We start from the raw sequence: 16,117 nt of genomic DNA, 5'->3' as shown, positions 1-16,117 counted from the left end.
AGTTGGAGGTTGCTGTGAGCTGTAATGCCACGGCACTCTGCCCAGGGGGACAGCTTGAGGCTCTGTCTCAAAAAAAAAAAAAAAAAAAGAAAGAGAGAAAAGAAAAGAAAAAAGGAAAATGCACCATGGCCTGAACTCTGCACCCCTAACCTGTAAAAAACCTGTCTTCCATAAAACTAGTCACTGGTGGCAAAAAGGTTGAGGAAGCCAGACACAGATCTACCTATTATAGATTCCATTTACAGGAAATGTTCAGAATATGCAAATCCACAGAGATAGAAAGTAGATAGGAGTTGACCAGGACTACAGGGAGAAGGGCAGAGGAGTAATTGCCAATGGATATAGAATTTCCTTTTGCGATAATGAAAATATTTAGAAATTAGACAGTAGTGATGGTTGTACAACTTAGTGAGTATATTAAAACCCAATGGTGACTTTCATGGTATATATGTTATTTCTCAGTTAAACTATTTTTTTTTAAATCAATAAACATAGTAATTGAGTGATAGTATATGGGAAGGAAAGGAAAAAACTATGAAACTCAAACTATTAGATTTTTTTCTTTCCTGGAATGAAGACGTTTACTTAATTACCCTAAGTTCAATGCTTTTTCAAATTCTTTGCTCCTCCATCCTTCAACAGCAGGGGTTATAATTCTGTCTTTACAGGTTATGTAAGTTTGATGGTGCTTACAAGACCCTGATTCATGAAAACATTAGAAAGACTTTAGACTCTTCAAATTTTCTTACCATTATAATTGGCAGCATCTGGATCGTCCACATTAATGGCAATGACTTTCCAGTCAGTTTCTCCTTCGTCAATCATAGCCAATATGCCCAGAACTTTTACCTGGATTATTTCACCTCTTGCACATACCTGAGAGATAATAACCAAAGTCAGAACAACACTACAAAATGAAACTTTGAAATAAAAGTTTTACTTGATGATAACAGGAAATAAAGATGCCAAGTTCTGCAAACTTCTCTGAAGATTGTAACTTCAAGCAAATTTTTAAAAGCTATCAGATAAGTAAATGCTTTATCAGTTCTACTGAAGTTGAAAATAGAATTTATAGGTCCTATTTTCTTATAGGTCATAAGAAAACCAGTCACAATTCAGGGAAATTAATGTTTTTTTACACTACCATTGATCATACTGAAGAATAAGTCCTCTGTTAGTCTATAGTTTAATTCATATGTTAATGCACTTTCTTTACATATTAAAAAGCCACCGAGTTAAATCATACATCTGATATGACTTAAAAATTTTATTACTTAGCTGGGTGCAGTGGCTCATGCCTGTAATGCCAGCACTGTGGGAGGCTGAGGCAGGAGGATTGCTTGAGCTCAGGATTTCGAGACTTGTCTCAGCGAGAGACCCCAATTCATGAAAAAAAATGGAAAACCCAGCCAGGTGCTGCAGTGAGAGCCTGTAATCCCAGTGGCTTCATGAGGCTGAGGCAGTAGGATGCTCATAGCCCAAGAAGTCTGCGGTTGCAGTGAGCTATGATGCCACTGCACTCTGCTCAGGGAATAGGGTAGAACTCTGTCTTGACCAAAAATAAATAAATAAAATAAAATAAATTATGGCTTAAAAATGGAATTAGAACTTTGTTTACTATTTCCCTGAGCCTGAGAGCAATTATAAAGAAATAACTATAATTAGAATCTTAGAACAACTCTACTTGATAGAGGAATTGCTAATATAAGTCTCCAACCCAAGAGGTTATTTGGTTTGGATTAATTTACTGACGCCTCTAAATCATCAAGCAAAGCTTGCCATTTGCCTCCTGGCACTCTTCACCTGTTGACTGGTTATCTGTATCTAAACCAATGCAGACCATGTCCAGTTCTACCTATACGTTTGAGTCATGCACATATGTAAGCACATTTTTTTTTAAACTAGGTTTAAATGTACAATTATAACATACAAATGTTTAGAATGAAATAGAAGCCTTTAGTTTATCATCCAAAGAGACGTCATTATTTCACTAGTATTCATATATTTTATTCACAATATTTTAAAAGTATGAAGTTCATTAATATCATCTCAACACTACAAAAAAATAATCTCAGATTTGATTACCTTACTTCCAATTTCACACACATCAATTGGGTCATTGTCACCACAACAGCCAGTATGTTCATCATTATGTCCTGGGTCCTCCCAAGTCTGAAACAAAAGAAGGCTCAGCATATCTCATTTCTATACATGCGACTGACAAAGTGGATCTTGTTGAAATTAACAGATAACATCTCATGAGTCTTCCTGCAAAAATACGAACCTTTAGCTAACTTTTCCCATATTTTTAGTTCTTTGTTCACATTTAAGAATCTTAACTACACACAATAATTTCAATTAAATGCTGGAGTTCCTATTAGGCATATAATGGTAAACTAAATTTAAGCTTTAAAACAAATAACGATCCTATCTAAAACAAATTAAAACCAGCTACTTAATAACTGAGATAACAGGCAAACACAAACAGACTCAAATATTTACTTTAAAAATGTATTTTTTAAAAACTGCTTTGGCCCGGTATGGTGGCTCATGCCTGTAATCCTAGCACTTAGCACTCTGGGAAGCTGAGATGGGTGTACTGCTTGAGGTCAGAGTTTGAGACCAGCCTGAGCACGAGTGACTCTCTATTAAAAACAGAAAAACTAGTTGCGTTTCATGGCAGCCAACTGTAGTCTCAGATCTTGGGAGCCTGAGACAAAAGGATCACTTGAGCCAACTCACAGGTGAGCTATGATGCCATGGCACTCTACTCAGGGTGACAGAAAAGACTGTCTCCAAAACAAAACCAAACAAATTGCTTTGATGAACTCTTCTACTAACTAGATTTTTTTTTGAGACACAGTCTCACTTTGTTGCCCATGTAGAGTACTGTAGCATCACAGCTCACAGCAACCTCAAACTCTAGGGCTTAGGCAATTCTCATGCCTTAGCCTCCCAAGTAGCTGGGACTACAGGCAGCCGCCACAACACCTGTTTTTTTTTGTTTGTTTGTTTTGAGACAGTCTCACTTTATCACCCTCGGTAGAGTGCCATGGCATGACAGCTCACAGCAACCCCCAACTCCTTGGCTTAGGCAATTCTCTTGCCTCAGCCTCCCAAGTAGCTGGGACTATAGGTGCCCACCACAATGCCCAGCTATTTTTTGGTTGCAGTTGGGCCAGGGCTGGGTTCAAACCCGACACCCTCGGTATATGGGGTTGGCTCCCTACCCACTGAGCCATGGGCGCCACCCAATACCTGTTTTTTGAAGGGTTGTAGTTGTCATTGTTTTTCAGTGGGCCCAGGCTGGGTTCGAACCCACCAGCTCCGGTGTATGTGGCTGGTGCCCTAGCTGCTAAGCTATAGGCACCAAGCCTTTTTTTTTTTTTTTTTTTTTTTTTGACAGAGTCTCACTCTGTTGCCCTGGCTAGAGTGTAGTAGTGTCATCATAGCTCACTGTAATCCCCAACTCCTGACTTCAGGTGATCCTCTTGCCTCAGCCTCCCAAAGCTGCCTCTCAGCTCCTCTGAGCTACTATGCCAGACATAGAGTGTCTTCATAATAAATTTCTAAAACTGAGGTAATTAGGTAGTAATACTAAAATGGAAATATGTTTTGATGTTAACAGTATCATCACTGACCAGGAACCAACAATGAAAAGTTTAATCAGGACTTTGTGAAGCTTTAAACTGCTGGCTTTATTTTCTTGCTAAATTGTAAGCCAGAATCCTGGCAGAGCATCTCACAAAAGAACTGATAGTCTGTGCTTGCCAGGAAGTTAGATTTAAAATGTAGCTGTTGGCTCGACACCTGTGGCTCAAATGGCTAAGGCACCAGCCACATACACCTAAGCTGGTGGGTTCGAATCCAGCCCGGGCCCACCAAACAACGACAGCTGCACCCAAAAAATAGCCGGGCACTGTGGTGGGCACCTGTAGTCTCAGCTACTTGGGAGGCGGAGGCAGGAGACTCGCTTGAGCCCAGGAGTTGGAGGTTGCTGTGAGCTGTGATGCCACAGCACTCTACCCAGGGGGACAGCTTGAGGCTCGGTCTCAAAAATAAAATAAAATAAAATGTAGTAGTTGTTATCATTCTTTTCTCCCCCAACCAGAACATATTACTTGGATCTATCTGCCTACTCAGCTGGAGTAAAAGCAAAAAGATCAAAGTGAAGGAAGATAAAGGAAGACCACATCCAACAAAACCAACATTAACAACAACAACAAAAAAAATCCAACCACAGAAGACGATGTCAGCAGTTTTCTCCCAAGGGACACTATTTCAAGGTTAAATACTAAATCAACTGAAGTACAAGGTGAAGTGCTATAATTAAGGCAAATGACTTTGTGATTACCTAACAAGCTAAATGATTTTGACCTATGTTCTAGTAACTTATAGGTTGTTTCATGATAGATTCCATTTGATAGAGTTAATGGTTAATTAAAAGCAAACCATTTATCAGTAGGAAAAAGCTACATCGAATATTTAGTGTCACAGCATTAAATTATAAGTGCTATGGCATTAGCCTAGCCAAACCAGAATTGAATATATGTCATTTACTTATAATAAATGTGATTCTAGTGATGCTTTACTCAAATATTGACAAAGAACCTATTATATACTGGCATTATTCTGGGAATAAATTGGTAACCAATGCAGATAAACCCCTTCCTCAAAGGGCTGACTGTTTAAGAAAACAAGATCCTTTTTCTTTTTTTTTTGATACAGAGTCTCACTATGCCGCCCTCGGTAGAGTGCTATCATATCACAGCTCACAGCAACCTCAAACTCTTGGGCTTAAGCAATTCTCTTGCCTCAGCCTCCCAAGTAGCTAGGACTACAGGTGCCCGCCCCAATGCCTGGACAATTTTGTTGCAGTTTTCATTGTTGTTTAGCTGGCCAGAGCTGGGTTCAAACCCGCCAGCCTCAGTGTGTGCGGCTGATGCCATAACCATTGTGCTACAGGTACCGAGCTACAGGATCCTCTCGTTAACACAAAGAGCATGACTAAAAGAGAGAATAAGGACTCACAAAAGTCAACAGCTACGAGAACATGTGTGTGCCAGGTATCAAGTACTTTATTCCTTGCAATGATTGTAAGAACTAATTGCTATAGATATCTCAGGGAGGTGATATTAATGTCTCAAAGGGGAAGAAAGGGAGGCAAATTAGGTAAGCTAGGAAGTGGCTTGGGATATGAACCTTGATCTGTCTGATGCCAAAAATCAGTGCTTTTAACTACTGCTGTACATTCTCTTAACTTCCTGCTCAACCTGTAAAGAAAGAATTTATATAGCTTATAATCACTATATAGAAACAAAGAAATATTTCAGAAAATAAGTTTTCAAATTTGAATTTAAACACTGTACATATTTACCTTTCAGTTTATTTTGAAAATAAGTTACTTAAGGAAGCATTAAAATGAGTTAAATTACCCTTTCAAATCTACTAGAACAAAAACTACTACAGCAAAGACTCTCTGAAGGTGTCTAAATCTTTTTTACTAACAGCAGTAAGCTAGTTTTCAGGAAGCTAAAAAAGTACATTTTCAGTAAATGCATGGAGACATACCTGAGGGATGGCCCCGTAGTTCCAGATATAACCTTTATAAGGGAACAAATTTGCAACATAACGAAGTTTTCCTTTTTTCACATCTTGTTTAATTGGGTTCAAAGGGTCCTTTGTAGCAATCTGGAAAAAAAATTCAATCACTGTATTAACACATTTGGATGTGACACGCTATTCAAACAAGGATCCTCGCCCCCTAATTTTACTTAAATGATATATTTTATTCCCACTCTGTTCTAATAAAAGGTGTTTCTACAATCAACCATTAAGTGGAAAGCTTACTTAAGGCATCTAGGAACTATCAAGAAGGAAGAAGAACATTTACTAATTCCAGGAAGCAAAAAACTTAAATTAGCTGGCATCAATCCTAACATTTGAGAAATAAAAATACCAAGACTTTTATTAAAGAGGTAAAATAAATACTATCCAACTTTAGCTTCCCTTTAAAGCCATTTAAAGTTATTCAAATATTTGTCTATTACATGCAAAATGTGGGTTACTGTCAAAAAGTTTAAGTGACATAAAATATGTAATAAACATCCATAAAAAGATAACTATGTTAGGTCTCAGAAATAAATTAACAAAACAAAATGTAACAGAAATTCCAATGAGATTACTTTCCGCTGGATGAGTAAGGAGGTATCAGTGATGGATTTAAAAAGAATAAAGGAGGAAAAAATTCTAGGCTTTTGGAACATTAGATAAGAATAAGGGAAGTTTGGGGCATTTTTGCAAATAATAATTGGCCGAGTTAGCTGAAGCCCAGAGGAAAGACTGGCAGGTAATAGGAGATGCCAATGAAAAATAGATTGGGACCAGACAAAGGAAAACCTTGGAGTTCAGATGTTTTATTCTTGAGCAAATCAGTGTGGCTAGATCAAAACCAATATCTTGAGTCCAACTATCAATATAAGGCATAACATTACCTCCATTTTCGCATTAGACCAGCGTGGCACTTCAACTACCATGTGGAACACATCCTGAAAAAACAAAGAAAAAGTGAGAGGATCATAGGAACTACATTGTTCTCTTATGCCAGAGAGTATACCCTATACCTTCCAAAATTAAACTGTTCATTGTATCAGATCTTTGAAGTCAATGGGCTTTCAGTAAAATGCATCAAAAAAATAAGATAGAACAATGGATAAAGAAATAAAGCAATTATAGGAAAATATTAATTGTAGAATCAAGGTGGTCAGCGTATGGTTGCTCACTGCATGACTCTTAACTTTTCAGTATGTTTTTATTTTTTTCTTCTGTTTTTAAGAAACAGGATCTTCTTCTGTCACCCAGGCTGGAGTTCAGTGGCTTGGTCACAGCTCACTGCAGCTGCGAACTCCTGGGCTCAAGGGACCCTCCCACCTCAGCCTTCTGAGCACCCAGCTAATTTTACTTTCTCTCTTTTGTCTCTCTTTTTCTCTCTCTTTCAGAGATAAGGTCTTGCTTATGTTCCCCAGACTGGTCTCAAACTCCTGGCCTCAAGTGATCTTCCTGCCTCCGCCTCCTGAGCAGCTGGGATTATACACACGAGCCATCAAACCCAGCTTAAACACTTCATAATAAAAATTGGGAATGGAAAGCATTTCTCTAGAAAGAAGGAAACTATTATTTTTAAAAAATAGCGGAACTTGTATCTTTGAAGAAGACTGTCTTCAAAATGGTCATCTCCAAGAAGTGGTGTCATTTTCTCCAGTGACAGTGCAATTATTCAAAATGTTTTTAGAGGTTCCATTTCAGAGGCAGTTTATAAGACAAACCCCAAACCAGCCTAATCGACTGTTCAATAAATTTGATTTTAGTGTCAAAACTAATCAGCTCAATTACACATGTCATTCTCTCAAATTGGCTATGTGTGTGTGTGTGTGTGTGTGTGTGTGTGTGTGTTTTGAGATAGAGTTTCACTATGCCCAGGCTAGAATGCCATAGCATTCTGCCTCAGCCTCCTAAGTAGCTGGGACTACAGGCACAGGCCACCACACCTGGCTAATTTTTCTATCTTCAGTAGCGATGGAGTCTCCCTCCTGCTCAGGGTGCTTTTGAGCTCCTGAGCTCATGTGTGATCCTCCTACCTCAGTCTCCCAGAGTGCTGGGATTACAGACATGAGCCACTGTGCCTAGCCCTCAATTTGGCTGTTTTTAAGACTGAAGTTCTCCTCAGAAGGACTAGAAGTTTGACATAGAAGATAAAAGAGTTATGTTTCAAAAATATTGTAATAAATGCAGTTCTTTGTAATTAGTTTATAGCCTTAAACTGACTACTTTAAAGTGGACGATATATTCAGGTGGAAAAATTCCCAGATGCTTAGTTTAAAAACACAATGAAAAAAATAAATCATAATGGCGGCGCCTGTGGCTCAGTGAGCAGGGCGCCGGACCCATATACCAAGGGTGATGGGTCCAAACCTGGCCCCAGCCAAACTGCAACAAAAAATAGCCAGGCATTGTGGCAGGCACCTGTAGTCCCAGCTCCTCCTGGGGAAGCTGAGGGAAAAGAATTGCCTAAGCCCAAGAGCTGGAGGTTGCTGTGAGCTGTGACGCCATAGCACTCTACAGAGGGTGACAAAGTAAGGCTGTGTCTCTAAAAAATAAATCATACTTTGTCACCTTATTTTGTACACCAAATACAGCCTTTAAATAGAATATCATTTTTATCAAGAAATACTTCAAATATTTTTCAGTTTATAGCCCTTACAAAAGGTTCAGATGAAGCTAATCTCCAATTAATCTTTTCTAAAAAGTATATTTTTAGACCAGGTGAAGTGGTGCATGTAATCCCAGTTACTCAAGAGGCTAAGGCAGGAACAGCACTTGAACCCAAGAGTTTGAGATGGCAGTGAGTTATGATGACATTATGGCACCCTACCCAGAGTAACAGAGTGTGATTCTGTCTTAAAAAAAAAAAAAAAAAAAGCTATTCAGAGTTACATTCAAAAGTATAAAACCTCAGTCACTTATATAAGTTCCTGGTCAAACCACAGGAGATTAAAGCATCCCTGGGCTTCTCCTCCAAAGCCCTCCTGACTCCTACTTGAAACAACATGAAAACCAAAAGAATGGAGATATTACTTAAACCTAAGCTTGAATAAACTACTCCATTCCTACAACCCTCTAAAGTAACAATCAGATGATTTAGAAAATTTAACACTAATTATTCACAAGTTAGAAACCTCAGAGGCAATCTTTGGTTAAATTTCACTTTACATATTAAGTTTTCAAGAACTGTGTCTCTTTAGTACTACTTCTCAGGTATAAAAGAGAAAAATCTATAGTCTGTGATGCAAGAACAAGTCAGGGCATTACAGGTTTTCAGCAGCAATACCCTAAAGGTTCACAAGATGGAGCTGTTACTACATGAAAGATTAACTCAGGGGATACTGCCAAGGAGACTGGCTTTTTTTTTTTTTTAATTAAGACAAGAGTCTGGCTACGTTGCCCTTGGTAAAGTGCTATGGAGTCACATCTCACAGCAACCTCAAACTCTTGGGCTTAAGCGATTCTCTTGCCTCAGCCTCTCAAGTAGCTGGGACTAAGCACTCGCCACAACACCCGGCTATTATTTTTGTTGCAGTTGTCATTGTTTAGCAGGCTTGGGACAGGCTCATACCTGCCAGCCCTGGTGCATGTGGCCAGTGCCATAACTAAGCACTATGCGCCAAGCCTGGCTTTTAATTTTTTTAAAAGAAAATACCACCAAATGAATACATTGCTTCAAAAAAAAAGTAACAAATAGAGCTGCAATCACTATTTCAATGTTTGGAAAGTATATTGAATACTCTAATAGAATTAAATGATAAATATACACAGCATTATGTAATACCAAAAACTTACATAATTAATGGCAAGGGAAAACAATTTCCAGAGGAAAAAAACACCCATCAGCAAATAGTAAGGGAACTCTACTGAAAACAGAGCTATAAAAGCCTAAAAATTTATTGCTTTTTAGAAATTAGCTGGGCCCAGAAAAAGGCAAGGAGCATCTACAAGAAGCTGCAGTCAGTGCCTTCATTTTTTTCAGAGATACTTACTGAGCACAACTTCTATGAGCCAGACACTTTTCTAGGCTCCAGAGACTGGCAGGGAACAAAATAAAAGTTCTTTTAACTTCCAAACCAAGTACTTCTAGACTGTAGGCCTCAGGCTACAACTTGGGACATAAACCTAGGTTAGTGACCAGGCTGCAAAATGAAAGTTTCCCACATTTTCACGTACAAATAGATGCTGTAGTTATTACTGCGTATATTTTTCCTGTAGACATTTTTTCTTTATCAATGTTAACCAAAAAGAGAAGAAACACGCCCACCTATCACTGGGCAAGAGATATGAACAGAACATTCTCTGAGGAAGACAGATGAATGGCTAACAAACATATCAAAAAATGCTCATCGTCCCTAATCATCAGAGAAATACAAATCAAAACCACCCTGAGATATCAGTTAACCTCAGTGAGAATGGCCCACATCACAAAGTCCTAAAGTTGCATATGCTGGCATGGATGTGGCGAGCAGGGAACACTTTTATACTGTTGGTGAGACTACAAACTAATACAGTCTCTTTGGAAAGAAGTATGGAGAATCTTCAAAGAACCCAAATTAGACCTCCCACTTGACCTCATAATCCCACTACTAGGCACCTACCCAAAAGAAAAAAAATTTTTTTTGAGATAGGGTTTCACTATGTTGCCCTCAGTAGAGTACCCTGGCATCATAGCCCACAGCAACCTCAAACTCTTGCACTGAAGTGATCCTCTTGCCTCACCCTCCCAAGTAGCTGGGATTATAAGTGCCCACCACAATACCAGGATATTTTTAGAGACTGGGTCTCCCTCTTGCTCACGCTGGTCTTAAACTCCTGAGCTCAAGCAATCTACCTGCCTCAGCTTCCAGGAGTGCTGGGATTATAGGAATAAGCCACCATGTCCAGCCTAAAAAATTCATTTTATCATAAAGACAGTTGCACTAGATTGTTTACTGCACCTCAATTAACAATCACCAAGATGTGGAAACAAACTAAACGCCCATCAACTCAGGAATGGATTAACAAACTGTGGTATATGTATACATGGAATACTATTCAGCCATAAAAAGATGGGGACTTTACATCTTTTGTATTAAGCTGGATGGAGTTGAAGCATATTCTTTTTTTTTTTTTTTTTTTTTTGGAAAAAAAGCCTCAAGCTGTCCCCCTGGGTAGAATGCCGTGGCATCACAGCTCACAGCAACCTCCAACTCCTGGGCTCAAACGATTCTCCTGCCTCTGCCTCCCAAGTAGCCGGGACTACAGGCACCCGCCACAATGCCCGGCTATTTTTTGGTTGCAGCTGTCATTGATGTCGGGCTGGCCTGGGCTGGATTCAAACCCACCAGCACAGGTGTATGTGGCTGGCGCCTTAGTGGCTTGAGGCACAGGCGCTGAGCCAGAAGCATATTCTTCTAAGTATCACAAGAATGGGAAGCAAATATCCAATGTACTCACTAATATGACGCCAGTAGATGATCTAATTCACATCCACATTAGAGAAAAATTCGTTTCGATTCAAGGGGGGGAAGGGGAATGATGGAGGAGGAGGAGGGGTTTGGAATGCTCCCACTTAATAAGCACAAAATAAGGGTGTGTGGCATAACTTTTGTGTATGGGACACAACTACAAGAGGGACTCTACCTAACAAAATCAAGTATTGTGACCCAGTTGTTTGTATCCTCACATTAACCTGAAATTTAAAAAAAAAAAATTTATACCATACTCTATAGAGTTTTAAAATTTCTGATACCTTGGAGGTTCTATGTTGCAAGATACTCTAAGCTATAAATGCTTTTATATTTGATCCCCAAATCAACTCAGAGGGAAGGATGCTCCCACAATTAAAAAAAAAAAATCCTGTGAGTCCTTACCTTTGCCTTTTCTACCCACTGGATTTAGAAGTAATCCAAGCAGGGTATCTGAGCCACAAGAAATTCCAGACCTAGCTAGATTGATTACCTAATGGCATATGCCAAATTGGATGTTGTTCACGTTGAAAGGTCTTGACATAAAGCAAAATGTAAATCTTTGGGCATCTTTCCTTTGTGAAGGGAGCTGACTGAGTTGTGTTAAAGGTATGTTAACGTGTTAGAAGCTGATAACAGTGTTGCCTCATTATCACCCCTCACATCACTGACCATCTTAGGAATAAAGTCTAGGGTCAACCACATGAGAATGTACTTATGTAAACTTAATCCCACTGGAATTTAAAAAAAAATACAAACCAGGAAATTACACTATCCTGTTAACAAATCAAATTAACTGGATCTTTTTCTTAGGCTATAAACCAAAATAACTTCTGTCTACCACACCCTTATTTGTGTTTTAAACAAATAATTTCCTTAAAAAACAAAAGAAAAGAAAACAACTCTTTCCGGCTTCTCGGGCAGGAATTAGAAGCGCTGAGGTCCATTGAAGTCTGGACCACTGGCCAAATCCAGACTTGCTGCAAAAGCTTATGCTTTTCAGCTGGGACAGGGTGGGACGGGGCAGAGTGTTCAACTGAGTAATCTACTTTATGGACAGAACCAGTGCCTTACAAGACTTCAGCGTTGCAGGGTAATCTGAGCAAAGATGTTTTATGCAACCTCAAAATGCAGTCTGTTCCCTTTTTGGAGTAGCTTGATGAAGCAATAAGTGTAGATATTACAACTTTTAGGATCATTGGGCCCCTAGTGAAAAATCACTTATATACACCAAAGCTATATATAAAAAATGTTTTCCTTCCTTCAGCATACCTGTTTGCTATGTACCATCAATAAACTCAGAGCATTGTTTTATACCTCTTCATTTCTCAAAAGGGCCAGAGGTGTTACTGTAAAATACTTTAACATACATACAATTACTCAACAGATAACTCAAGCCAACCGAATGAGGCCAACTCAAGATTCCTCAGTTCTTTATCAACTCCCAGGAAATCAGACATAACAGAGTTTCTGAATAAATACAACTTCGCTGGATTCCCACAGGAAAACACATGCCAATTAGAGGTCCCTTCGGTAACTGTGGCACATAATTGCTTGAGGCCGTTGCTCTAATGCCTCAAATTGGAGCCCAGCTTAGGCAGGCTCCTCTGAAGTGATGATTAAACTGGATTTTCTGCCAGCGTCCAGGTGTTCATACTTGAACTGCAGCAAACTTCCTGATAAAAGTACAACAAATTTCTCTATTTGTCTATTCCTCTTTGATAGTCAAGTCCAGAAAAACAGTAAGACTCAGCATTCACGAGATCAAAATTCCCTGTTTACTATTATTCTAGATGTGTGCGGAAAGTGATGTTCACATTTATTATATACCAACATCTACCTAAGGGAGCCAATAACCTATGTAGTTTTTACAAGACAAAAACTTCATTAAGGTGAATTACACTTCCTTATAAAAGAAAACAAAACTGAAAGGTATAAAAAGAAGCAGGTGTTTGTCCTAGTCTTAAGTTCCTAAATATAGTACAAACATCTCCAACTGAAAAGGAGGCTGAAAAAAATGTGTTTTAAAAAACAGCTATTTAGGGCAGTGCCTGTGGCTCAAAGGAGTAGGGCGCCAGCCCTATGTACCAGAGGTGGTGGGTTCAAACCCAGCCCCTGCAAAAACTGAAAAAATAAATAAATAAAAATAAAAATAAAAACAAAGCTATTAAAAGTTATACAAATAACACATGCTCTTTGTAAAAAGATTAGAAAACATTAAAAGGTACAAATGGGCTCGGTGCCTATAGCTCAACCGGCTAAGGCGCCAGCCACGTACACCTAAGGTGGCGGGTTCGAATCCCCAGCCCGGACCCGCCAAACAACAATGACGGCTACAACCAAAAAAAAAAAAAATAACCGGGCATTGTGGCGGGCGCCTCCGGTCCCAGGTACTTGGGAGGCAGAGGCAAGAGACTCGCTTGAGCCCAGGAGTTGGAGGTTGCTGTGAGCTGTAATGCCACGGCATTCTACCCAGGGGGACAGCTTGAGGCTCTGTCTCAAAAAAAAAAAAAAGGTACAAATGAAAATAAAACAAGTCACTGGTCATCCTACCACTGAAAAAAGATGATTAATTTATTTTTATACATAATTGCAGACTTCTCCCCCCCAGAAATGTAAAGATTTTTACCAATTTGTGTTAAACCTACCAATGGGTGCTATGGTGGGATTTCTTCAGCTTACTGGTGTACATAACAGTCATTTTCTTGTAGAAGTCTGTATACTTACCTTCATTAACACTATTAGCAAATCTTTACTGGCCCACTATTTTCCTATACTCACTGAATAATCTAGTTTATTTTTATTGTTTTACAAACATTCCACAGATAAAAGTCTGTGCTGGTGACCTGGTTTATTTCAAAACCACTAATGAGGTACTAAGATTTTAGTTCCAAATGTGCATACAGAAAAGATCAATGTCATTTTTTTTTTTAACCAATGCAGCTTCAAAACTTGCTTTTATTCCTCTTCTCATTTCCCAATTTACAGTTGCTTCTTTTTAATTTTATTTATTTATTTTATTTTTTTGAGACAGCTGTCACCCTGGGTAGAGTGTCGTGGCATCACAGCTCACAGCAACCTCCATCTCTTGGGCTGAAGTGATCCTCTTGCCTCAGCCTCCCAAGTAGCTAGAACTACAGGCACCCACCAAAATGGCCGGCTATTTTTCGGTTGTAGTTGTCATTGTTGTTTGGTGGGCCTGGTTTTAAGACTGACTTCTTATTTACTCAATAAACCTTTAACTCACAGGATAATGAGGCATTTTAAGCTTTGTTAAGAGATATAAGAATATCCACATGTAGAACTAGCTGATCTGAGCAAAGAATATGAGCTCAAGACGACCCTGAGCAACAAGCAAGACTGGACCCCATCTCTACCAAAAATTTTAAAATTAGCGTTGTGGCAAAAGTGACACAGGCCTATAGTCTTGTCTACTAGGGAGGCTAAAGGTGGAGGACCACTTAAGTCCAAGAGTTCAAGGTTATAGTGAGCTATGATTGTGCCACTGCACTCCAGCCTGAGTGACAGAGTGAGAGACCCTGCCTCGAGAAGGGGAGAGGGAGAAGAGAAGAGGACTATGTCCAAAAGACAAGGATGCCTTACCTTATCTGCATAAATCGGAATATCATGAAATGGAGATATATATTGTCCTTTTTCATTTTCTGCAAAATCAATTAGAAAAACTTATTACTGTGATGAATTATACTGTGAAATGTACAGAGTACACATTTTTTTTATGCCAAGATTTTATTTTAGCAGCAGGAAAACTGGTTGTACATTTCATCTTTCCTGACCACCTTCCAAGACTGGGTTGGGTTTTCAAAGTTCTTTGTATTCCATAGACATCTAACAGGTATTATAATAATTCCTATACTGAGAGCAAAGAGCACCCTACACACCTCTGTGTCCCCTGAACCTAGCAGTACCTTTTACATAAAAGGTGATCGAACTGTTTTGAACTTGATCTTACGTCATTTAACAATTTACAGAACTATTATGAAGTATCTGGGGAGAAGGGAGGAGACAATTTGCTAAATTACAAAAGATGCTGCTTTAAGATATTTTAGGAAAACAGCACCATCTTAGATTATGATTTTTCTTAAAAATAACCAAGTTAATTTCTACATTTTAGAGACCAAAGTATATAAAAAGATAACTTTTTAATCTTGCTGTGATAGCGAAAGATCTTGCTACGTTGCCCAGGCTGGCCTTGAACTCCTTGGCTTAAGTAACCCACCTCGGCCTCCTGAGTGGCTGAGACTACATGTGCATCTGGCTCAAAACCTAATTTCAAAACTTCTTCACCATTCTTTAGGTAACCTAAGCACTGCCCACATTGCATCCCTTCAGGTTTAAAAATCAAAGTGGAATAAGAAAAAGTAAACAGTGATCACCACCAATCCTGTAAAGGTTGTTTCAGAGTCCACTGTGACTCTGTGGTCCTTCCAACCCTTATCAGTTTTATTTTTGCAACAAAGTCTCTGTCATCCTAGGTAGAGAGCCATCATAGCTCCCAGCCACCTCAAACTCCTAGGCTCAAGGGATCCTCTTGCTTCAGTTTTTTTTCCAAGGCTGGTCTTTTTTTTTTTTTCCTTTTTTTTTTGAGACAGAGTCTCACTATGCCACACTCAGTAGAGTGCCATGGTGTCATAGCTCACAGCAACCTCAAACTCTTGGGCTTAAGCAATTCTCTAGCCTTAGCCTTCCAAGTAGCTGGGACTATAGGTACCTGCCATAACACCTGGCTACTTTTTGTTGTAGTTGTCATTGTTGTTTAGCAGGTCTGGGCCAGGTTAGACCCTGCCAGCCCTGTTGAATGTGGCTGGTGCCCTAACCACTGAGCTACGGGTGCAGAGCCCCTAGGCTGGCCTTGAATTTGTGAGCTCAATTGATCCACCTGCCTCGGTGGATCCAAGCCCTCCCAGAGTGCTAGGATTACTGGTGTGAGCCACCACCAGGTGTTGTTAATTTTAAAGAGACTAACAGGCTCGGTGCCTGTGGCTCAAGCGGCTAAGGCGCCAGCCACATACACCCAAGGTGGCGGGTTCGAATCCCCAGCCCGGCCC

General features: G+C 39.4%; 1 protein-coding gene across 1 annotated transcript in view; it reads right to left on the bottom strand.

Moving 5' to 3' along the window:
- The window catches only part of PPA1 (pyrophosphatase (inorganic) 1), a 28,813-nt gene that overhangs the window by 10,462 nt on the left and 2,234 nt on the right, over positions 1-16,117 (bottom strand). The window contains exons 2-6 of the mRNA XM_012801400.2: positions 14,655-14,713; positions 6,495-6,548; positions 5,572-5,691; positions 2,086-2,172; positions 750-876 (exon numbers count right to left, since the gene is read on the bottom strand). Coding sequence (XP_012656854.1) covers positions 750-876; positions 2,086-2,172; positions 5,572-5,691; positions 6,495-6,548; positions 14,655-14,713 — 447 coding nt within the window. The remainder of the gene's footprint in view (positions 1-749; positions 877-2,085; positions 2,173-5,571; positions 5,692-6,494; positions 6,549-14,654; positions 14,714-16,117) is intronic.

Source organism: Otolemur garnettii, unplaced genomic scaffold (genome assembly GCF_000181295.1).
Source record: "Otolemur garnettii isolate 467f Iridium unplaced genomic scaffold, OtoGar3 scaffold00008, whole genome shotgun sequence".
In the NCBI taxonomy this organism is placed as follows: Eukaryota; Metazoa; Chordata; class Mammalia; order Primates; family Galagidae; genus Otolemur; species Otolemur garnettii.
The sequence above is the reverse complement of the archived record's forward strand: the minus strand, read 5'-3'. Positions and strand labels throughout refer to the sequence as shown.